The sequence below is a fragment of the Cervus canadensis genome, chromosome 2 (assembly GCF_019320065.1).
Source record: "Cervus canadensis isolate Bull #8, Minnesota chromosome 2, ASM1932006v1, whole genome shotgun sequence".
Taxonomy (NCBI): Eukaryota; Metazoa; Chordata; class Mammalia; order Artiodactyla; family Cervidae; genus Cervus; species Cervus canadensis.
In genome coordinates, this window is record NC_057387.1 from 55,872,644 (window position 1) to 55,897,138 (window position 24,495).

The 24,495-nt window shown below is 38.8% G+C and overlaps 1 protein-coding gene across 6 annotated transcripts in view; it reads left to right on the plus strand.

The window, feature by feature from the left end:
- The window catches only part of MCOLN3 (mucolipin TRP cation channel 3), a 42,045-nt gene that overhangs the window by 11,922 nt on the left and 5,628 nt on the right, over positions 1-24,495 (plus strand). For 4 of the 6 annotated variants that reach the window (XM_043460799.1, XM_043460800.1, XM_043460801.1 and 1 more), the window contains exons 4-12: positions 7,297-7,450; positions 8,837-8,921; positions 8,996-9,092; positions 14,560-14,659; positions 17,733-17,845; positions 17,927-18,076; positions 21,541-21,642; positions 21,751-21,873; positions 22,995-23,201. In XM_043460799.1, the coding sequence (XP_043316734.1) occupies positions 7,297-7,450; positions 8,837-8,921; positions 8,996-9,092; positions 14,560-14,659; positions 17,733-17,845; positions 17,927-18,076; positions 21,541-21,642; positions 21,751-21,873; positions 22,995-23,201 (1,131 nt within the window). Of the gene's footprint in view, positions 1-7,296; positions 7,451-8,802; positions 8,922-8,995; positions 9,093-14,559; positions 14,660-17,732; positions 17,846-17,926; positions 18,077-21,540; positions 21,643-21,750; positions 21,874-22,994; positions 23,202-24,495 lie in introns of all 6 variants that reach the window. The other 2 variants (XM_043460803.1, XM_043460804.1) reach the window with 2 other exon arrangements.

Here is a 24,495-nt window from a genome sequence, read left to right on the forward strand (position 1 = left end):
TCTGCTGTTTAATGTGTTGTTTAGATTGGTCATAACTTTCCTTCCAAGGAGTAAGCGTCTTTTAATTTCATGGCTACAATCACCATCTGCAGTGATTTTGGAGCCCAGAAAATAAAGTCAGCCACTGTTTCTACTGTTTCCCCATCTCTTTGCTATGAAGTGATGGGACCAGATGCCGTAATCTTAGTTTTCTGAATGTTGAGCTTTAAGCCAACTTTTTCACTCTCCTCTTTTGCTTTCACCAAGAGACCTTTAGTTCTTCTTTACTTTCTGTCATAAGGGTGATGTCATCTGTGTATCTGAGGTTATTGATATTTCTCCCGGCAGTCTTGATTCCACCTTGTGCCTCCTCCAGCCCAGTGTTTCTCATGATGTACTCTGCATATAAGTTAAATAAGCAGGGTGACAATATACAGCCTAGACGTACTCCTTTTCCTATTTGAAACCAGTCTGTTGTTCCATGTCCAGTTCTAACTGTTGCTTCCTGACCTGCATCTAACTGTTGCTTCCTTCCCGAGAAACCTTGACAGGTTTCTCAAGAGGCAGGTCAGGTGGTCTGGTATTCCCATCTCTTTCAGAATTTTCCAGTTTATTGTGATCTACACCGTCAAAGGCTTTGGCATAGTCAATAAAACAGAAATAGATGTTTTTCTGGAACTTTCTTGCTTTTTCGATGATCCAGTGGATGTTGGCAATTTGATCTCTGGTTCCTCTGCCTTTTCTAAAACCAGCTTGAACATCTGGAAGTTCACAGTTCACGTATTGCTGAAGCCTGGCTTGGAGAATTTTGAGCATTACTTTACTAGCGTATGAGATGAGTGCAATTGTGAGGTAGTTTGAGCATTCTTTGGCATTGCCTTTCTTTGGGATTGGAATGAAAACTGACCTTTTCCAGTCCTATGGCCACTGCTGAGTTTTCCAACTTTGTTGGCTTGTTGAGTGCAGCACTTTCACAACGTCATCTTTCAGGATTTGAAATAGCTCAACTGGAATTCCATCACCTCCACTAGTTTTGCTTGTAGTGATGCTTCCTCAGGCCCACTTGACTTCACATTCCAGGATGTCTGGCTCTAGGTGAGTGATCACACCATCGTGATTATCTGGGTCTTGACGATCTTTTTTATACAGTTCTTGTGTGTATTCTTGCCACCTCTTCTTAATATCTTCTGCTTCTGTTAGGTCCATACCATTTCTGTCCTTTATTGAGCCCATCTTTGCATAAAATGTTCCCTTGGTATCTCTAATTTTCTTGAGGAGATCTCTAGTCTTTCCCATTCTGTTGTTTTCCTCTATTTCTTTGCAGTGATTGCTGAGGAAGGCTTTCTTATCTCTCCTTGCTGTTCTTTGGAACTCTGCATTCAAATGGGTATATCTTTCCTTTTCTCCTTTGCTTTTCACTTCCCTTCTTTTCACAGCTATTTGTAAGGCCTCCTCAGACAGTCGTTTTGCTTTTTTGCATTTTTTTTTCTTGGGGATGGTCTTGATCACTGCCTCCTGTACAATGTCAGGAACCTCCATCCATAGTCCATCAGGCACTTTGTCTATCAGATCTAGTCCCTTAAATCTATTTCTCACTTCCACTGTATAGTCATAAGGGATTTGATTTAGGTCATACCTGAATGGTCTAGTGGTTTTCCCTACTTTCTTCAATTTCAGTCTGTATTTGGCAATAAGAAGTTCATGATCCGAGCCACAGTCGGCTCCCGGTTTTGTTTTTGCTGACTGTATAGAGCTTCTCCCTCTGTGACTGCAAAGAATATAATCAATCTGATTTCAGTGTTGACCATCTGGTGATGTCCATGTGTAGAGTCTTCTCTTGTGTTGTTGGAAGAGGGTGTTTGCTATGACCAGTGTGTTCTCTTGGCAGAACTCTATTAGCCTTTGCCCTGCTTCATTCTGTACTCCAAGGCCAAACTTTGCCTGTTACTCCAGGTGTTTCTTTGACTTCCTACTTTTGCATTCCAGTCCCCTATAATGAAAAGGACATCTTTTTTGGGTGTTAGTTCTGTAAGGTCTTGTAGGTCTTCATAGAACCATTCAACTTCAGCTTCTTCAGCATTACTGGTCGGGGCATAGACTTGGATTACCGTGATATTGAATGGTTTGCCTTGGAAACGAACAGAGATCATTTTGTCGTTTTTGAGACTGCATCCAAGTACTGCATTTCAGACTCTTTTGTTGACTATGATGGCTACTCCATTTCTTCTAAGGGATTCCTGCCCACAGTAGTAGATATAATGGTCATCTGAGTTAAATTCACCCATTCCAGTCCATCTTAGTTCACTGATTCCCAGGATGTCGATGTTCACTCTTGTCATCTCCTGTTTGACCACTTCTAATTTGCCTTGATTCATGGACCTAACATTCCAGGTTCCTATGCAATGTTGCTCTTTACAGCATCAAACCCTGCTTCCATCACCAGTCCCATTCACAACTGTGTGTTGTTTTTGCTTTGGCTCCATTCCTTCATTCTTTCTGGAGTTATTTCTCCACTGATCTCCAGTAGCATATTGGGCATCTACCGACCTGGGGAGTTCATCTTTCAGTGTTGTATCTTTTTGCCTTTTCATACTGTTCATGTGTGTAATTTTCATATTCATAGTGTAATTAGGGCTTTTCATTTTCCCAGAGACAAACTGTAGGATAAAATACATATTTGTGACACTAAGGCTTTCTGATGACATTCAGATTACAAAAATTGTCCAGAAATCTATAATAATAGAAGTAAACTACATGCATTGTTAAATAGAATTACGTCCTACAGTTTGTAAGGTCAAATAGTAGTAAAATTCTGGAGATACTAAGTTTTGAGACTCTTGTTTTAAGATTACTAAGTTTATCTAAATTACTCTGAAGCAAATTAGTAATTTGTTTTTGACCGGAGGAGTGGGTAGAGGCAAGAGATAAACAGTTCGATAAATTCTTCCTAAAACATTTTTACCTCTATTATTAAGGTTAAAAGCAGTAGTAAAGATATAGTATTTGGCATTCAGGCAGTTCTGTTTATCAGATTTCTTTTTTCTTTACAGAATTGCATGTAGGTAGATTCCTTGTGCTAGTAAATAGGTAAATACTATTTTGGGGTAGAGTTTACCTTGGGCAAGTGACTCCCTACCATCTATCAAGCACTATCATGCGTTTTAAACAAGGTAAAAAAGTATCTTAACCATAATATTAGTGAATAAAGTTTTTGTGGTTAATAAGGTCAGTTATTCTACATGATTCCAGAGAAGTGAATAGGGAAAACATGGACTGATATGAAAGAAACATCTTTGTCTGCTGTAAGGAAATACCCTGATAGTTGAGGTGATAGTCACCAAGAACTGACAGGTAAGACAGTAGCTTCTCAGCCTAAGCTTAGAGTTATATCCATGACTAGTTTTCCTGAAGAGTGGAGCCCTAAAATGTCATCTAACTGAATAATCTCTAGGGCTTATCCTGATTTAACACTGGTTGTCACAGCATCACTCTTGTTTAGTATGTCTATTTATGTATTGGAGTGTCAAAGACCAAGTTATTTTAATACTGTATCCTGGCTTTTACCCATCATGTTTGGGTCGACTTTACTGGGTTCCTTCTTTCAGCTGCCTCTTGACTTAGGGCAGTCCTCAAAGGTCTGTCCTTTTCCTACAGAATTTCCCCCATCGTCACCCATCGCCAAGACAGATGTTTCCAAAACAGTTGCTCACACTGTTGTGTGAAGAGAGCTCACAAGCTCCTCAGAATCATTCTGTTCAAAGCAGGTGCATATTCTCTTCCCACCTACTTCTCAGAGCTGCTTCTCTTTCTGATCAGTTGCTTAGATTTAAAGGTCTCAGGATCTTGGGACCACTTACTTTTTCAGCTCAAACACAGTCTATAAATCCCTACTTCTAGTTGGTTACCCTCTTTCCCTCCCACCTGTTCTACCAGTTCTTGGCAGTTTATTCTAAATGATTCACCTGAAATCACAGATCTGACTACGGGGTACTCCTCATTTCATAATAGTGTTCAGTGCCATATATTAATATATTTATTCCATGAAAATGGAGGTACATACCAGGCACTCAGATGTTTGTGAATGAATGAATGAGCTCAAAAGATTCATGTGTTCAGATCAGATAATCACAGGGAGACCACAAAAAAATGCATCTGTAATCAAGGAACAAGCTGTTTAATCTGCTTTACTTTGGGTGCCACATTTCTCAGGTAAGGATTTTTATGTGTTTTTATATAGTCTCCCAAAGGATGCCCTAGGACCCATGAATCTGTGTGAAAAACTAGTTCTTTCAAGGTGGAGCTGCAGAGGCAAGTGGGGGCAGGTGCCAGGCTCATCAGAGCCCGACAGAAGTCACAGCCGCTTCGGTGCCCCCTTAGTCAGCGCTGCCGGTCACCTGCCTTTCAGTGACGGTCCTACACCACCTGCCACTCCCAGAGTCTTCTGACTCAGGCTCCAGATTGGCCCTTTAGCTGGCCACAGTTCTGCTACTTGCCCCTGACCGTTGTTGACTGGGAAAAAAAAGCATAGCCTAAAAGTTGAGATTTATGTTTTATTCAAGGACCTCACCGAGGACTGTAGTCCAGGAAGGCAGCCTCTCAGGTAGCTCTGAGAGACTATTCCAAAGAGGGTTTTTGCAGAAAACAAAATAAAAACCATGTAGTGGAACATCAAAAGATTACTGCTAATCACAAAAAAACAGATATCTCAAGCTAATAATTTTCTGGGATATGAATCTGGCCTAATGGCAGTTATTCCTTTGATATACATCTTAACCATCCAGGACAAGTATTCTGTTTTTCTCCATCCTGAATTCCCCTCAGGGCATACCCTCAGCACCACTACAGTGGCTGAAGGCTTGATGGCTGGCAACACTTGTTGTTTATGGGAATGGCAGGCAACACTCTTTGTCCACACCATCCAGCTCTGCAGGTGCTCAGACCTCACGTGCTAAGTCACTTCTCCAACTCTTTGTGACCCTATGGATAGTAGCCCACCAGGCTCCTCTGTCCATAGGATTCTCCAGGCAAGAATCCTGGAGTGGGTTTCCATTTCCTCCTCCAGGGGATCTTCCCAGCCTAGGGATCAAACCTGAGCCTCTTACATTGGCAGGCAGGTTCTTTACTGCTAGCGCCTGGGAAGCTGTCAAACTCTATAAGGAGCCTTATTAAGATAGCAAGGAAGTCTGGCTGTAGAATCGCTTATAAAAATAGCATGTACCCGAAGGCCTACAGCTTGGATCTTTTGTGTTTCAAGACCTTATAAGGTTTAAGACACAAGTTTCTATGATAGGAGGTTCAGATCTTTAAGTAATTCCTGTCTGGACTGCTCCATAGGGAGGGGCCCTCAGAAGGGCTACAGGGGCCCAAACAAGTGTGACCCCTGCATGCCTTTCTGGCTTTACTGCCTGTTACATGTCTCACATTTCAGGCGTTGGTCTCCGTGGTACCTTACCACATTCAATAGCTTTTACTTCTTTTTTCATTTAATATATTGTATTCCTCTTACTCCCCCATGTCCCAGTATAAAACTACCAATTGGACTCTGAGTAGCTTTAGAAAGACTTAAGGCACTTATTTCCTTGTATGGGAAATATCTCAGAACTAAATATGTCTAGCATTACACTATTTCCTCTAGATGCAGGACATAATACTATTTAATGATTTATGCAGCTTAATTACATTACTATAGATTTCTGGCGCGTTTTCCCAGTCCCAGTGCTAGCAGAAATGTTGGTGCCATAACAAATCCTATCCTAGCAGTTTACCATCTTCCTGTATGTAGATGAGCTCTAGTGGGTGAAGATCCTTTATCATATTATAGTAGTTTTTCACCTCACCATTAACTTGACAAATATTTGAGCATGTCCTCTGTGTACTCTTGCCTGAAAGCTGGGTTTGCCTCTTAGTGGATGTTGAGCAAAAAGCCAGAAATCAGAAGGAAGGATTTATTAGTTGCAGCAAATAAGGAGAACACCAGGGATCTTTCTCAAAGCAGTGTCTCCTGGGACAGTAAAATTGGGAAACTTTTAAGTTAAGGACACCTGCATATTTATGAAGGGGCTTGGGCAGTCGACAAGTCCAAGTTTTAGTTGATTGAAGTCATGAGGGTCAGAAAAGGTTGTGTTACGGGCTAATCTTTACCACTGAAACAGAACTGGGAATCTTTACAGTGGATGTGTTATCTATGCTGTTGTTACTTCTCTTGTCTGATAACAGTCATTTGTTTCTATGTTCGTTTGTCCCCTTAATATTATTAATTACTGAGGTCCTTAAGGACCAGCATTTGATCCAAAAAGGCTGAGGCCAAAAATGGCTTCTCTTAAAACAGTCACCCGTATTCTCTTTCTCCAAGGACCCGCCCCCTGCCGAGCCTATCTGCTTACAATATGGTTCTAAGTGCTGAGGTTAGTGCAGTGGGCTTAATAAATTCCTTGCCCTGTGGAACTTAGATTCTAATGGAAGAGATGGATTTTAAACAAATTTAGCAAGATAATTTGATTTCCAACAGTGATGACTGCTGTGAAAAAAAAATTAGGTGGCATAAAACATGAACAGTGGTCTCAAGATGATCAGAAAAGGCTTCTCTGGGGACTTGAGGTCTGAGGAAGAATATTTCAGGCTGAAGGAGTGGCAACAGCGAAAGCCCTGGAGGCTGGAAAACATTTAGTATGTTTAAGGCAAGTGTGCAAAGGAGTGAGGGAAGAGGCAGAGGTACGGCTTTCCAGGCCCTGGAAAAGAGCTTTTAAGTTTATCCTGAGACACAGGAAATTATGGGAGGACTTTCAGTAGGGGAATATTGCTTAAAACTGACTAAGCTGTATTCTTGCAAAGATAAAGATTAACAAAAAATTATCTTTAGACAAAGTTTTGCTGGTTAGTCCGGAACAGTTTTATCCCACTTCCTGTAATATAGTAAAGCAGAACTCTTGACTAGAGAAAATAGTTCAAAGATAAAGTTTGTACTCACATTAAATGTAAAAGTCACTTCCTAAACATAGTTCTTTAAAGGAGGAAAGAACTTGAAATGTTATTTAAGGTTAAATTCAGCCTTTAATTTTGCAGGTAAGAAAGCAGAGGCTGATAAAGTTTGTGACTTGCTCACAATCACAGAAATGAGACTTGAACCCCAAACTCTAATTCACAAGTGCTCTTTGCCCTCTGCCATCCCAGTGCACGGTAGCATGTCAATTACTTTCCAGTCTCCACCTGGACAGGAGGTGGGAACCTACCGTTTCAAAGGCAGGGAGGGAGGGGAATCATGGCTTCACTTCTGACTGGCTGGATGCTCTCATTTTCTGTTTCTCTTTTTGGTTGAAGTACTTGCAGCTATGCAACGTCTCAGTTGGGAATCATGCATTCGAGAACAAGGGAACGGAGCAGTCGGCCCTGGCAGCCTGCTGGCACTTCTACAAGCAAGGAAACATCTATCCTGGAAATGATACCTTTGACATTGACCCAGAAATTGAAACTGGTGATATTCTTCTATAAGCTAGAACTTCCATTTTTAACTCCTTGATTTAAAGTCAGTAATTTCATCTCTGAAAATATTGATTTGGCCTGTGCTATTAGGTCATAGTAAGAACAATATCAGTTATGCCAGGTACTTCACTATAGCTCATGATTCTTAAACAAACCAACAAACAAAAAATCAACAAGACAAGCTTATTATTATCCTCATTTTACAGAAGACTAAAGTGTGGCTCAGAAGGTTTAATAATCTGCTCAGGTGGACCTACTGAGAGATAGTGCTGAAATTTGACCCAGGCTGTGCTCTTGGCCATTTTATTCCACAACCTCTCTTCTGGATAAGCCAGTTTAAAAGATAGATATTGCCCTTATAAAACAAATGTTTGCAAATTCTTGAGTATATAATATATAAAACTTTGTTCCCTCAATAGTACTTCACTGTTCAGTATCTTTGGGGGTAAGTTGAGGAGTAATGAGATTCCCTCGTAGCTCAGTCGTTAGAGATATGCCTGCAGTTCAGGAGACCTGGGTTCAGTTCCTAGGTCGGGAAGATCCCCTGGAGAAGGAAATAGCAATCCACTCCAGTATTCTTGCCTGGGAAATCCCATGAACAGAGGAGCCTGGCGGGCTACAGTCCATGGAGTTGCAAAGAGTCAGACACAACTTAGCAGCTAAACCACCACCAGTGAGAACCAGAATTTAGAATAGCATAGCTTATTCCTATTAGCAAAGTTCTATTTACAATTTGTACCTAAAACATTAGCTTAGGTCATTGAGTTAAAAAGTAAGTACTTTCAGCAATAGCCACTGGGATTTTTTCTTTGAGAATAATAAATACTTAATAGTTAATAATAAATTATAATAAATAAATAATAATTAATAAATAATTAATAATTAATAGTAACTATAATAAAGGATTATAGTACTGATTAGTAAAAACCTTCTAAGATGCTGTCTTCCTTTTTTTAAAAGTGTTTATTGAGGGAAAATTGTCAACGCATAGTATTTTTAAAAAATATATACTTTAAACATAGAAAATTTTATCTTAGACACTCTAGGTACTTCAAATGTATGCATAGGAATCAAAAAGAGAGGGGCCTCAAAATTTAGGCTGAAAAAGACAGAAAGGAAGATGGCCTTCTATACCAGATTAGTGAAATAGAGTTCAGATCTTCCTCTACCTCCATCCACTCAAGAAATGTTATAGTCACATCTTACAAACAAATAAAAGTCATTGTAACCATGTGGTATGGATGTTTAGATTTAAAAATCTTAATTCACAAAAATGCCAGAATCTGAATATTCAGTTTTCATTAGATGATCCTTTCAAGATGCAGTTTTCTGTGTTTATTTCAGGTGCTATATTATGTTTTGTTCCTTTCTATGGCAGAATGTTTATTTGTGGAACCAAATGAACCTTTTCACATTGGAACACCAGAAGAAAATAAACTCAACTTAACACTGGACTTTCACAGGTGAGGGAGGCAGGTGGGAGGGAACTCCTGTCCGTGTGTGCGTTTTCACTGCACTAAAATCTCCTGTTTTCCAGACTCTTAACAGTGGAGCTGCAGTTCAAACTGAAGGCCATTAACCTGCAGACCATTCGTCATCATGAGCTCCCGGACTGTTACGACTTTACTCTGACTGTGAGTGTGGGCTGGGCTAATTTGATTCCTGTCTGGAGAAAAATGGTTTTATCTAGTTATGTGTTCCATCTGCTTGTGTTGAGGGTTGATCAACTGTATAGGGTGTTCTTGTCCTAATTGGATATGCACAGAGGAGACATTGGTTCAGCTAGCTCTGTTAGGCCTTTCTTAACTGCATTTTCACTTTCCGAGGTTTTAGTTATCATGTTCAACCTCTGTCTGAAAACATTTAGTGGGAAAATTCCAGAAATAAACCATTCATGTATTTTAAACTGCTTGTCATTCTGAGTAGCATAATGAAAACTTTCTGACCCTCCTCAGTATGAATCATCCTTTGGTCCAGTGTATACCATCCATTAATCACTCAGTAACCCTCTCAGTTATCTACATATCACAGTACTTGTGTTCAAATAATCTTTATTTTACTTAAGAATGGCCCCAAAGCTGGTGATTCCAATATGCCAAAGTATTTCTTTAGGTGAAAAACTGAAAGCTCTTAACTTAATGAAGACAGAAAACCAATTGTTTGTTGAGATTGCTTAAGCTACAAGAAGAAGAAATCTATACGTGACATTGTGAAGAAGGAAAAAGAAATCCATGCTAGTTTTACTGTTGCAGCTCAAACTGCAAAAATTATGGCCACAGTGTGATAAGTGTGTAGTTAAGATGGAAAAAGGCATTTAATTTGTACAAGATACTTAGACCACATTCATGTAACTTTTATTATAGTAGTATATGTTATAATTTTCCTATTTTATTATTGTTGTTTATTCGCTAAGTCATGTCTGACTCTATTGTGACCCCATGGACTGTAGACTCCTCTGTCCATGGATTTCCCAGGCAAAAATACTAGAGTGGGTTGCCATTTCCTCCTCCGGGGGATCTTCCCAACCCAGGGATTGAACCTGTGTCTCCTGCATTTCAGGTGGATTCTTTACCACTGTACCACCAGGGAAACCCTTTTTTAAAAAATTATTATTATTATTGTTTTTACTCTCCTGTGCCTAATTTATAAACTTGATCAAAGGTGTGTATGTATAGGAAAAAATATTATATATGAAGTTTGGTATTATCTGTGATTTCAGGCATCCGCTGGGGATCTTGGATAAAGGGGAGGGACTCTTGTACCCACTTGTTTAGTTGTTAATCATTGGTCTTCTATACCTCAATGTAAGTTCTCTGAGGGCAGGGACCTTGTCTTGTTCACTGCTGAGTCTTCAGGATGAGGAACAGCACCTGGCAAATACAAAAAGAACAGAGGTTTGTAGGTTTGTATGGTTAGCTCTCAGTAGTCGGTGGCAGTCTGCTTAAGGTCATTGCCAAGGGTTCTTGCTGCTGAGTTTCCTCACTGTGGATATTTGCAGCCTATGGAAGTTATTGCTCACAGTGCCTCCTGCATGCTGCCTCTGAAAGTTCTGGTTAGTTTCCTCTTCTCTGTATTCCAGTTGCAGATGGAGCTTTGATGCTCTCTATGGAGCACAAGATGCCTCTCATGCTGGTTCATCACCTCACAAGGATCAGAGTCAGTAACGCAATGCTGAGGGGCACATGCAGGACAGCATTTGATAACGGCTTGCCTTCATATGGTCCAGATTTCTTAGTACCACAGTAGTAGTTTGTATCAAAAGTTATGTCCATGATACTCAACTAATTGGCTGTTAGAAATAAAATTTTCAGAAATTGAGATTAAAAATATTTTAGGATGTAGTATAATATAATTATGCATATTGTTTAATAAGAAAAAGCACTAATTCTGTAAGACTATATTTAGGCTACACATTTTGATCTTAACAGTAACCAGCAAGTTGTGAGTTTTCAAAATTACATGATTTTTTAAAAAATTGAGCTGTTATCCACAGTCTTCTCTCTCACTGTCTGCCTCTCTCTTATAGAGAAATGATACTTTTAAAAAGCCTTATAATCTTTTAAGGCTTTGGTCAACTGAGACCTTCTTCATGGACCTCTTTGTGATTCCTCAGTTAGAAATACATTCTGTGCTCTGAAGCCCTAGATTTTGTTTTTGTTTTTTATTGTATGTCTTACTACCTTCTCCTTTAAGTTTTTCTAGATGTCTATCACCAGCTCCACTAGAATGAAAGTTCCCTGTTAGAAATACATTCTGTGCTCTGAAGCCCTAGATTTTGTTTTTGTTTTGTATTGTATGTCTTACTACCTTCTCCTTTAAGTTTTTCTAGATGTCTATCATCAGCTCCACAGGAATGAAAGTTCCCTGAAGGCAGGAGCTGTTTTATCTTTTCATCTCTCAGAAAATATAGTAGGTGACTCTGATATTTGTTGAATATGCAAGCAAAAGACTAGTGAAATGTAGATCTTTTCCCATGACACATTACAATGTGAAAGCATCCTGGCCTTTAGTCACATGCAGATGTTATATTTTTGCCATTCTTGGAGAATTATCCCCAGCTATGTCTGTTCATTGTGTATTTAGCAGTACATCTCATAGAACTGTGGTGGAAACTATATCCTATCAGGTAATTTGATAATAAAAGCCATTAGCGTGACTTCTGCCATAAATAAGCATGAACTGTGGTAGTATATCCCTGATGTAAAATACAAGGCTTTGGAGTCAAACAAATGTAGAGTTTAATGTTAGCTTACCAGTTAGTAGCTATGTAATTTTAGGCAAATTATTTAATTGGTGTGAGCCTCAGTTTTCTCATTTGGAAAACCAAATTAATGCCCACCTACCTGACAAAATTGTTGTCAAGATAAAACATAGCACATATGAAGGACCTACCAATTTATCTGGTGTGTGGTAGATGTTTGATTCAACAGCTATTTACTAAGGTTATCTTGTGTGTGCCCAGTTGGGTTCATAATATAAAAGTAGTGCATTAGCATTCATTCATAGGAGTTTGATGAATTCTTGCAACTTGTATTTTGAAGCTCTTTATTAAGTGTATAGACATCTAGGGTTTTTTGTGTTCACTTGAACTGACTTTTTTTATCATTGTGAAATGGCACTTTTTAACCCTTATCATATTCTTTGCTCTAAAATTTACTTTGATGTTAATATAACCATTCCAACTTTCTTATAACTAGTGTTAGCATGGCATATCTTTTTTCATCCTTTTAAATTATTTGTATCTTATATTTAAAGTAGGTTTCTTGTTACACAACATATAGTTGAGTCTTGCTTTTTTAATCCAACCTAGCAATCTCTATCTTTTAATTAAGGTGCTTATATCATTTAAATTGCATGAAATTATTAATATGGTTTCTTTCTTTTTCTGCCTTCTTTTGGATTAACTGAGTGTTTTTTTAGGATTCCAGTCTATCTCATATGTTAGCTTATTAGCTATAACTCTTTTTTGTGTTATTTTATAGTTTATAGTACACCTATTTAACTTATTACAGCTTACTTACTTTTTTTTTTTTTTACAGCTTACTTTCAAGTGATGGTGTGCCAGTACATGTACAACATAAAAACCACCTGGCATGGTTTTCTTTCTGCATAAAGGGCTTCCTTTAATATTTCTTATAATGCAGATCTGCTGGTAATAAGTTCTTTCAGCTTCTGTATGTCTGAAAAAGTATTTCACCTTTGATTTTTAAAGGTAGTTTCACGAGGTGTAGACTTCTAGCCTGGCTGTTTTTACCCTGGAACTTTAAAGATTTTGCTCTTTTGTTTATATTGTTTCTGATGAGAAATCTGCTGTCTTCTTCATCTTTGTTCTTCTGTATGGGATGTATTTCTGCACCCTCTGGATGCTTTTAAAATTTTTCTCTTCATCTCTGATTTCAATGGTTTGATTCTGATATACCTTTATGTAGTTTTCTTCATGTCTCTTATATTTGGGGTTCATTGAATATCTTGGATCTGTGGGTTTATAGTTTTTATTATGTTTGACATTTACTCAGTGTTATTTCTTCAAATATTTTTCTATCTCTTTCCCCCTACTTTTCAGTTTCCAATAATATGTATATTTGGGCACTTGAAGTTGTCCTCTTCCTTTTATTTAATTTTCTATTATTTTCTCTGTGCTTGACTTTGAATATTTTTATTGCTGTGACTTCAAATCACTAATCTTTTTTCCTATATTATCTAGTCTGTTATTAGTTACACAGTATTTTTTCTTTTTCATTTAAAGAATTCAGTTTCTTCTAAACCTTGCTTAGATGTGATTGACATTAAGTCAGAGTTTATTGGATATTTAATGAGCACCTACTGTTTGTAAGACCCTGAGGCTCTTTGTGTGGGCAAAGAATGGTTTATTCTTGGCAAAGATTTCTGACTCATTCAGATAGTACTGAGCATCTTCCTTTTGTGAGGCTGGGTCTCAGCAATGATAAAGATGGGCATACATTATCAATATCCTTGGTTGCTTGTCATGGGAAGAAATTTATAGACTAACATGAGGGGAAACAAAGTAACTAGACTTGCTAAGTTTATTTGTAATCTTGTGTCTGAAGTGATATCTGATTACCCCACATGAAGATTTTCAATTAAACTCATCTAAAAGAATCCACCTGCAATGCAGGAGACCCAAGTTTGATCCCTGGGTCTGGAAGACCCCATGGAGAAGGAACCCACGCCAGAATTCTTGCCTGGAGAATTCTGTGGACAGAGGAGCCTGACAGGCTACAGTCGATAGGATCACAAAGAGTCAGACACAACTGAATGACTAACACAACAAATTGCAGACTTGAACTTTCCTTTTACTTTAGGACTTGAGAGAAGAGGCACCAAAAATGAAAACAAAACCCCCAAAGCAGACTAATTTCCTTAGTTTGCCTTCCAAGTGTCTGCAAGGAGAAGGTGGGGGGAGCCTGAAGGGGAAGACGGTGGAAGAGCTATGAAAGGTGTTCTAGCATGGCTTTGTCCTGTTGGTGCCCGGTGTCCCAAAACAGTACCACAGTCCCAAAACCAACCACTGTTGGTTCCCTGTGACCACATCCTTTGTAATATTGTACAACAGTTCCAGAGTGACAAAGAAAACGAATCTTGGGAGGAAAAGTGAAAAAGCTCCACCTGAAATGTTTCAAGACAGAAATAATGAACATCTGTGTTAGTAAGAACAACATTAAAAATCTATCCCTAGCCAAGGCTCTGCTGAAAGAAGGGGAAAAACGTGCTTGTACTTGCTCAGGAGGACATCTAGAGGTGCTTAGAATGAGAGGAGGGGGAAGTTCTCTTGTTTTACAAGTGGTTCAGGGCTTGAATACTACCCTAGAAACTTAGGATTTTTAGAGACTAAACATTCTTTATGGAAGATCTAACTCAACTTTCTCAGCTCACAGAGAAATAAAGGGGACTTCCTGAGGTTGAATGGAGTTAGCATCAGGTGAGAGTTGAGGGTCTGGGTTTCCTGTAACTTTGGGAGAATTGCTTCCTAATGAATGCGTAGCGGCACCTTGGCTTTAAAAGTAGTAGATCAAAAAAAAAAAAAGATTAAAAAAAAATAAAAGTAGTAGATATGTTTTTGACTCTTCCTGTTCTTCACAGATAACTTTTGACAACAAAGCCCACAGTGGAAGAATTAAGATAAGTTTAGATAATGACATTTCCATCAGAGAATGTAAAGACTGGCATGTATCTGGATCAAGTAAGTAATGAATTTTACTAGTTTTCAAAATGGTTAATAAATAATATTAAATGGTTATTAAATTACTGGTCCCAAGGATATGTGGAACATCAAATGAAAGAATTGGATCATGTCCAAGTCCCTAATTCATTTTAGTTATCTAATGTTCCAAGTAATTCATAAGTTATTAGTAATGTAAATGGTTTTTCTTGCCTTTTCCATGAGACTTCACTGGCTAGTCCTTACCAAAAAAAGTGCTTATAATTCCCCCAACAACAAAAATAATCACATCTACTCAAACCAATATTTATTGAGTGTTTATTGCATAAGTACTTTGACCTACACTTTCCTTACTTCCGTGTTTTAAAATATCTTTGAGATAGGTAGTATCCCTTTTTTACAGATGAAGAAACTAAGGCTCAGAAATGAATTTTGGTGTCTGTGGTCATATATTCAGGGGGAAGTCAGGTAGGATGTGGCCCTGAAATATCCCACACATGATAATTACCTTCTATCCACATCAAAAAGTAGATGAAATAAGGACAGAGTACAGTCCTAGAAATATGGACACAAACTCAAGTATAAACTGAGTATCCCTGAGAATTTTGGAGCTGAACTGGATCAAACCAACTGGAAAGAATTGCTCTTAGTTCCTTGTAGTCGTGTGTGATAGTGTGTTCTGCTTGACTTTAATGATTAGGTCTGAGGGTCTTGGATTCTAGTGAGCAAAAGCACCATTCCAAGTACTTGCTAAGATGCAGTTTTCCCAGCTTCACACAAGACAGTCAGTAGGTCTGGTGGTGAGACCCAGGAATGTGCAGAGAGTCCTTATTCAGACCATACTTGGATAATAATTACTTTAGGGTTCCCTACTAATGGATTCACAAAGTTCAGAAGTAGTAATAAGATAGCATGAATAAATGAAATAGAATGTCTTCATTTTAGTATTCTTTTCACTAATAGGTAACTTCAAATATATGAAGATCTGAACTCACAAACTTCAATTATAAAATTTCAATCACAAAATTGTTTATTTGAAACACAAGCCTGTTTTGTCATCTGTAAACATCTTAATACTTCACACACTTGGGAATAGGAAAAATGAGAGCATATGAAGGTGCCTGGCACATAAGCTTTCTCTCAAATGTTTGGTTCTTGGATTTTAAGTTTTCCTGAAGTAGATTTAATCCTTCATAGAACATTTAGATGCCTCTTGACAAAATTATGGGTTGCTTCATTACAGAATAGTCTTGAGTTCTTTCCATCAGCAGAGAGCAGCCCAACTTGTTAAGTAAGACAAGCTCTGTAAGAGAGCATGTGACGGCCACCCTCTGCTCTTCACGTAGCTGTGTTTCTGCTGGGAGGACTGATTGCCAGAACCTCTGTGTGGGTGGCTCTGCCTTGTCATTCAAGTCTCAGCTAAGAGCCACTGCCTCTGGTGAGGCCTTCCTTCACTGTGTTGTACAAACGAACCTTTCTTCTCCCCATTCCCTCTCCCAAAGCTCCCTCAGCAGTGATGCTCAAATTTTAGTATTACCTGGAGAGCTTAGGAAAGCAGTTTTTTATTTACTAGGGCTCGGGTAAGGCAGGAGGGTGTTCATTTCTAAGACGTTCCAAAGAGATGCCAAGAACTACTAACAGAGTGACAGATGCTGGAGACAAACTGCAAAGGTTTTAACACTGACTCTGCACTTACTGGCCATGGAATCTTAGGCAAGTTCTGTGACCCCTCTGGGCTTCAGTTATCTCACCTGCAAAGTGGGGATAATCATACCTACCTCGTGGGGTTACTGTGAGGTGCAGATGAGTTAAATCTTCAAAAATGCTTGAAACTATGCCAGGTAGGAAATACACTTAATAGCTGTTTGGATTTACTTTCTTCCTATCACTTACTCCTGTCAGGAAGTGGTTTGTTCATTTACTTCTTTACTTTTTTCTCTTATCTCACTGGAGTAGAAGTTCCACAAGGTCAGGAACTCTATCTCTCTTGTTCACCATTGTATTCTCAGCATGTGAAAATGCACCTGATGCTTAATGAGTATTTTATGCCTAGATAAGTATATTTAAATAGGATATGCAGGAACCCTAACTGTATTAAGAACAAAAGATGACAGGTGATAGTTAAAGATCTTTGATACGTGGTTTTTGAGGACTTTTAACCTTCTTTAAATACTAACAGAAGAATTTGTATCAGAGCTTTTTCTGTGTGTTATCTTTGTGGAAAGAATACTTGAATTTTTAAAATTATTCTGAGCATGAGTGTGAAGAAGATCCATATAAAACTTGAAAATGTTTCTGAAGGATGGAAAAAAAAAGACTCGACACATTATGTTTTTCATCAAGTGATTTAACGTGAACATGTCAATTCTCCCTAGATTAATCTATAAATTCAGCATGATTCCCCCAAAAAATTAACAGTAAGATTTTTATTGGAATTTGACACTTTGATCCTGAAGAAATATGGAAAAATAATAAGCAAGACAAGCCAGCAGAAATTCTAATTTAATTAATTAATTAATTAAATTCTAAATCTAATTAAATTCTAATTAAATTCTAATTCTAAGTAATGAGACGTATTTCTCTTAGGCATTAAAACACACAAAAAAATTGGAAGGGGGAGGATATGGTACTTGAATACATTCAACAGCCATTTGGTACATGATAAAAATGGCATTTCACATCATTAGCTCCTTTTATTGGTAAAAATTAATGAATACTGATGTCCAATGATGAAGAAGATGTGGTGATGGTGTGTAGGTATGTAAACTGGCATGATATTTTTAGAGAGCAGTTTCTTAGATGTATTTTTAGAAAGATGCATATGCTTTAACCCAACAATTCCATCTTTGGATATTCATCCGCCTAAAGAATCTCTTGAACCTGTGCACAAAGAGGACCTGGAAAATGGATTGTAGTAGTGAAAACCAGATTACAGCCTGAACATCCTTACAAATAAAGTATTGTACATCTGTACTGAAACAACACAATGCAGCTGTTAAAATAAATGAGGCTAAAAATGGGGGGAAAAGAGTAGAAGTGAATGTCACAACATTGATGGTTCCATTACATAAGCAGGTAACCTTCTTTCCTCCAGTTCAGAAGAACACTCATTACATGATGATCTTTGATGTCTTCATTATTCTGACATGTTTGGCTTCGTTAATCCTGTGTGTTCGATCTGTGTTGAGAGGACTTCAGCTTCAGCAGGTAGGAGTCACTGCTTTCTAGGAATGCACTGGTCATTTTGATTGACAGAAATTCACCATGCTTTCCCTCTTTTCCCTAAAGGAATTTGTCAATTTTTTCCTCCTCCATTATAAGAAAGAAGTTTCTGTTTCTGATCGAATGGAATTCATCAATGGATGGTACATTATGATTATTATTAGTGACATATTGACCATCATTGGATCAATTCTGAAAATGGAAATTCAAGCTAAGGTAAAATTTTTTCCTATTTATGTCATTGTTAGTATCAGATTTGCCTTAACTGTCATTTATTTTTCCAAAATGTAAGGATTCACAGAGTACAAGATTTTTTTCAAACATTGTTTTGAGTAAACCTGAAATAACAGTAATTTGTAAGAATCTAATCAGGAAATATTTTAGGCTGTTTTCAAAGTGTGATTTACAGTCCTCTGAATCAGGGTCATTTGGGTATCTGATAAAATACCCCACGTTAGACCTACTGAATGTGAACTCTGGGGTTGGGGCCTATGAATTCTTGCACACACTGAAAGTCATACACACACCAAGATAACTAAGGAAAAAGATTTTTGTTGTTGTTCTTACAAGGAATGCCAGAATCTTCAATAGAAAGGGTTGGACTGTGGGCAGGAGCTGGGGAGTGAGGCCAAAGTACTATTGTCCAAGTCCTTGCAGTTGTTCCTCTGTACATTCAAATTGAGAATATTCCCATTTTCTTACTGTTACCATTGATGTACTACAAGGTTTTCTGTTTTAAGTTAGGACTAATCCAGATTGTATATCAACCCTCCCCCAAAGCAAAAAAAAAAAAAAAAAAACTAATACTGTTCAAACCAATCTTGTTCAGATTTATGTTTTTCTATCCTCGACTGCAATTAAGGATGAGTATGAATCACATGGGGAGCCTGTTTTGGTTCAGATTCCTAGGCAGAGATCTCAAATGCAATAGCTCAGATATGAGAAGAGCTTATTTCTCCCTCATGTAGTTGTCAGGGTGGGTTTTCCAGCCTGGCACGTTACTCAGCTCCACACAGTCATTCAGGAATCTAAGTTTCTCCCATCTTTTTCTCCAATGACCATTGAAGGCTCACCCAGACTGCATGATTGATGCTGGATTGTCTCATGAACAGGTGCAGCCCGTGGAAGGGAAAACTTGGTGTGGTAGGTAGTAGGTCTCTTACAGTCTTATGCCTTGGCCCAGAATGGCAGCCTTCATTCTGTCCAGTCCTGCTGGAGAAAATTTAGTCAGATCTGACTGCAAGGGAGCTGGGGGAGACAGCCCACACATGTACCTCAGAGAGAGTGAGTTTAGAAGCTATGGAGCAGCTTTCACTATCTGTCAGGGTAACATATATCATTGAAATAGATATTTAACTTTAGGGAACAAATAAAGAGAAGTAGGGGGAGATTTGCAGCAAATCTTCATTTTTACTAATCTTCACCTACCATTAACTTCAGTGAGCCCTTAATGGTGTCCAGCAGTCTTTCTACATTTTTCTAGACCATGCATTCCCCCTGCTTTCTAGCTGATCATTTCATATTTTTTTCTCACTTGAAACTTCTAATACCTCTTTCCCATCCTTTCTTTCAGCTGATGACCCCACTTTCTGTTTCACAAAATAATAAACAGAATTGAAATTCTACAAATTCCCACTTCATTTATGTACCCATCAGCATCAATGCCCATACACCTTGTGTTTTCTCTTACTGTGGATATAATATTTAGGTTACTATCCAGGGCCAACTCCTCCACATGCCTATCAGATGCTGTCCTTACTCGCTTGTTCCAGAGCATGGCTCCAGCTAGTCTTACTCTGTTTCTTATGCATCCTTAATTTCCTGTTCTCTACCATGGCATTTCTATGAGCATGTTTTCTTGTTTTTTTTTTTCTTTTCCTTTCTAAAAAGACAAAATCTCAACCTATTCTCTCTCCAGCTACTTCCCCATTCTCTGCTCTCCTTTACATAGCAAAAGACCTCAAAAGATTATTTAGTACTGTTTCTGACTCTGTTCATCCCGTTCTCTCTTGTAACTGTTCTAATCAGGCCACATGGAAGGTGTGTTTTCCAATGACCTGTAACTGTTGCTGTGTCTAACATTCAGTGATTTACCCTTATTTTGACTCATTAGCTTTTTAACATTGCAAGCACTTTCTTTGTTGATGAGTTTCTTCACTGGCTGTCACTTACCTAATTTATCTCCTGAATCATGGCTGGTCTTCACTTCCCTTTGCTGTTCCCTCTCACTTCACCAAGCTATTTAAGTAAAAGAGCTTCAAGGCACCATGCTTAGACACATCGTTTTTCTGCCATTGTTTTGTGATCTTATCCTGTCCTATTGCCTTAAATAGTACCTATTTTCCAATGATTTTCAAATCTGTTTATCCAGTTTGGAATTATTCCCTGACCTCCAGTCTCAAACTGTTTCTTCCACATCTTCACTTGAATGTCTACTCAGCTTCACAAATTTAACATACCTAAAACAATCATTGTCTCAATGGACATGAGTTTGCGCAAACTCTGGGAGTTGTTGATGGACAGGGAAGCCTGGCGTGCTGCAATCCATGGGCTGGCAAAGAGTTGGACATGACTGAGTGACTGAACAACAAAACCACTCCACCTCCATAGTCAAAACTCACTTCTCTGTGGCCTTTCAAATTGCAGTTAATGGTAGCTCTTTTCAGTTGTTCAAGGAAAAAACCATAGATTCACCCTTGACTCCTCTTTTTCACTAATTCCCTCTCCTCCATATCTCATCCAAGAGAAAATCCTATTTGTCTACCTTCAGAAATCACCTCATCACCTCCACCATTCCCAGCCTGGCCCAAAGCACCATCAGCTCTCATCTGCATTATTGCAGTAGCCATCTCTCTCTTCCACAGTCTGCTGTCAACCGTAGAGCCAACATTGGATTACAGCACTCCTGTTTAGAGCTCTCAGTCTCCCCCATCTATTCAGAGTAAAAGGCAAAGTTGTTAAATTATACTTGTGAAACTCTAAAGTACCTGCATGCAGAGTACATCATGAGAAATGAATGTCTACTCAGCTTCACAAATTTAACATACCTAAAACAATCATCGTCTCAATGGACATGAGTTTGCGCAAACTCCGGGAGTTGGTGATGGACAGGGAGGCCTGGCATGCTGTGGTTCATGGAGTCACAAAGAGTCGGATACAGCTGAGCGACTGAACTGAACTGAAATGACTACCTGCTCCCTCACCTTGGTGACTTCTTACTCTTCCTTATTGTTCTCTAGCCAGACCCACTATCTTGCCAGATGCCCTCCTGCTTTTGGGCCTCTGCAGATACTGGTCCCTCTGCCTGGAAAGCTCTTCCCCTAGATTCTTGCTTGGTTTGCTCCCTCACTCCCTTCATTTTGCTCAAATGCCACCTTTTCAGTAAGACCTTCCCTGATCACCCTTTTGAAATGCAGTGCACAGCCATCCTCTGTCCCCTCCCCTGAATTTTCTCCTCACCACTTACCATCCTCTCATGTATGAAGGGTTTCGCTAATTAATTTCTATCATCTCTCTCTACATACACTAGAATGTAAACCTCATGAGGACAGGGAATTTTGTGTTCACTACTTTGTCCTTAGCACCTAGAATGGTGCCCAACTCTTTGCTACTCAATAAATAATTTTTGCCCCAATGAATTTCTGCTATATAACTGATAATTTTTTTCCACTGTGTTTTAGAGTCTAACAAGTTACGATGTCTGTAGCATACTTCTTGGGACCTCTACCATGCTTGTGTGGCTTGGAGTTATCCGCTACTTTGGTTTTTTTCAGAAATACAATGTAAGGAACTCCACAGATCTCCAAGCTGTTGGTATTTCTCTTTCAAAGTTACTGCACTGCTTTGTTTGAAGGACAAAGGGATTCTAATGACCTCTTTTACCTTCCCAGCTCCTCATTCTCACCCTCCAGGCGGCACTGCCCAATGTCATCAGGTTCTGCTGCTGTGCAGCCATGATTTATTTAGGCTATTGCTTCTGTGGATGGATTGTGCTGGGGCCTTATCATGATAAGGTACTGATAAACCGCTTTCTCTGTTGCTATTAAGTTCTCAGGATAGTACCAGTGTCTTGTTATTTTAAAATAAGCTGCTTTTACTTTGTGACTCAGCCTTAAAATGTTGAAGGTATTGTTTCTGTTGCCATGTTTTTAAACTGGTGAGGTAAGACCAGGTGGCACTCGTGGTAAAGAACCCGCCTACCAGTGCAAGACATGTAAAAGATGTGGGTTCAATCTCTGAGTCGGGAAGATCCCCTGGAGGAGGGCAGGGCAACCCACTCCAGTATTCTTGCCTGGAGAATCCCATGGACAGAGGAGCCTGGCGGGCTACAGTCCATGGGGTCGTAGAGAATTGGACACAACTGAAGTGACTGAGCACACACACAAGGTAAGACCGACGTGAGAGGATAGTTGATTCAGTTGGTTACCTCAGCTCCTTTTGTGAACTGTGTCAGATAGTTAAGTCCTTCCAGTGAAGCCAGGTTTGACAATTTGATTCATCAGTATATATTGATGGGCTATTTAGGTAATTTTTATTGAAATGTGACTTTATTTTTAAAAGTAGTATAAGGAGAAACTTGTAGAAATATTTGAAAATTTTGTTTACTAGAGTTATAGTCTTGACTATAATACCATCATCTTAAATGGAATGAACTTTAGAACAGAAGCATGAGCATTCCTGTTCGAGACCTGAATTCTCTGGAGAAGCATTTCAAGGATCTCTTTCTACAGAAAAGTAAAGGAGAGGGGAAGGCTTGACTCAGAGGAGCTGGTCTGTCACCTTCAGTGTTTTTTTTCTTCAGTTCAGGCTCCTCCTATGAAGAGGAACATCAAGAAGGCGCTCCTTGTTCCAAGAAAAACAGTAGGCATGTACATACTATGTAGATCACAAAACAAATGTCTATAGGAATGACTTTTCCTGGTTGTCTCCATTGTGTACACGTTACTAAAATTTTGTTTGATTTTCTCTTGTTTAAAAAAAAAAAAAATGCCTGTGGTTACCCAAGGGTATTTGTTTGAAAGGGTAACTTGGGATATCTAGTTCCTCTATTTTTATTACGGAGTCATGATCAAAGTCTCCAGTGGGAGGGAACATGAAATAAAATGAATTTTTTTTTTTTTTTTTTTTTTTGCAGTTCCGTTCTCTGAACATGGTCTCTGAGTGCCTTTTCTCGCTGATAAATGGAGATGATATGTTTGCCACATTTGCAAAAATGCAGCAAAAAAGTTACCTGGTCTGGCTGTTTAGCAGAATTTACCTCTACTCATTCATCAGCCTTTTTATATACATGATTTTAAGTCTTTTCATTGCACTAATCACTGATACGTATGAAACAATTAAGGTAGGTTCATCTAGAACCGCGAGGAGTGACATTTTCCTAGAACTTGTAGAGAGTCAATAAAATACAGTACCTAATGGGGAGAAGATCAATGGAATGGTAATTTCTTCAGAGTAGAGAAAAAGGGCTTCAATTTTAGATCCCGAGAAACAGAATTTCTAGAATGTTGAAAGTTTTGTCTTTGAGTAACTGTGTTTTCAAACAAGCTTTCTAATCTTTTATTAGCATTATAAGGATCATTAGGTGTTGGGGAGTGAAACATGGCATTTCAGATGGTCAAAATTTTGTGGGGCGCTTTTAAAATCCAATTTTCATGAAGAAAAATTGACCTTTTTATTTGAAGTGTGCTGTAACTGAATGCATCATTCTGCTAGGCCCTTCTTGGGACCACCCCAGAGGCTTCGTCTCCAGAACAGTCAGGGAACTGATAGGTCAAGAACTCGCCATGTATGTGTTCCACATTTAGGAGCATGATTTGAAAAGCTGTTATTTAGTCCCTCAGTTGTGTCTGACTCTCAATCACTAATACTGTTATTCACACTGGATTTTAAAAATCAGTTTGAACCCTTTGAAATATGGAAAGGCAGAATAAATATCCATATGTATTCAAATTTCTAATAACCTTCCCACATGGTGCTAGTGGCTCAAGAACCTGTCTGCTAATGCAGGAGATGTAGGAGACTTGGATTTGATCCCTGGGTTGGAAGATCCCCTGGAGAAGGAAATGGAAATCCACTCCGGTATTCTTGCCTGTAGAATCCCATGGACAGAAGAGCCTGGTGGGCTACAGTCCATGGGGTTGCAAAGAGTCAGACATGACTGAAGCAACTTAGCCTGCACACACATGTTAGTAGTAGCACATTAGGTATATTATTGGCATAGACACTTCCATTTGGGGACATCTGTTTCTGAACATGAGAGGGGTAATGAAACATGATGTCATGTGAATAAATAAGGAGAAAGATGATCAAGAGTTGATGGATTATATATTGGTAATTACATATACCTTGTTCAGGCAACCAGGGCTGTGACTTCATTCTTACTGAATCAGATGTCAAGAACCGACTGTCCTCAATGCTCACTTGACTGACTTGCTTAGAGTCACCAAGGAGACTGGAAAGAATGTAGTTGTACCTGTCCAAATCCCTTCCCACGGTGCGCTAAAAGTTCACTGCCTTCACCTCTGCATATAGAAAGCTATATGTTCTCAACACTACTATTCAACTTAGTTTTGGAAGTGTTGGCCACAGCAATCAGAGCAGAAAAAGAAATGAATCCAGATAGAAAAAGAAGTAAA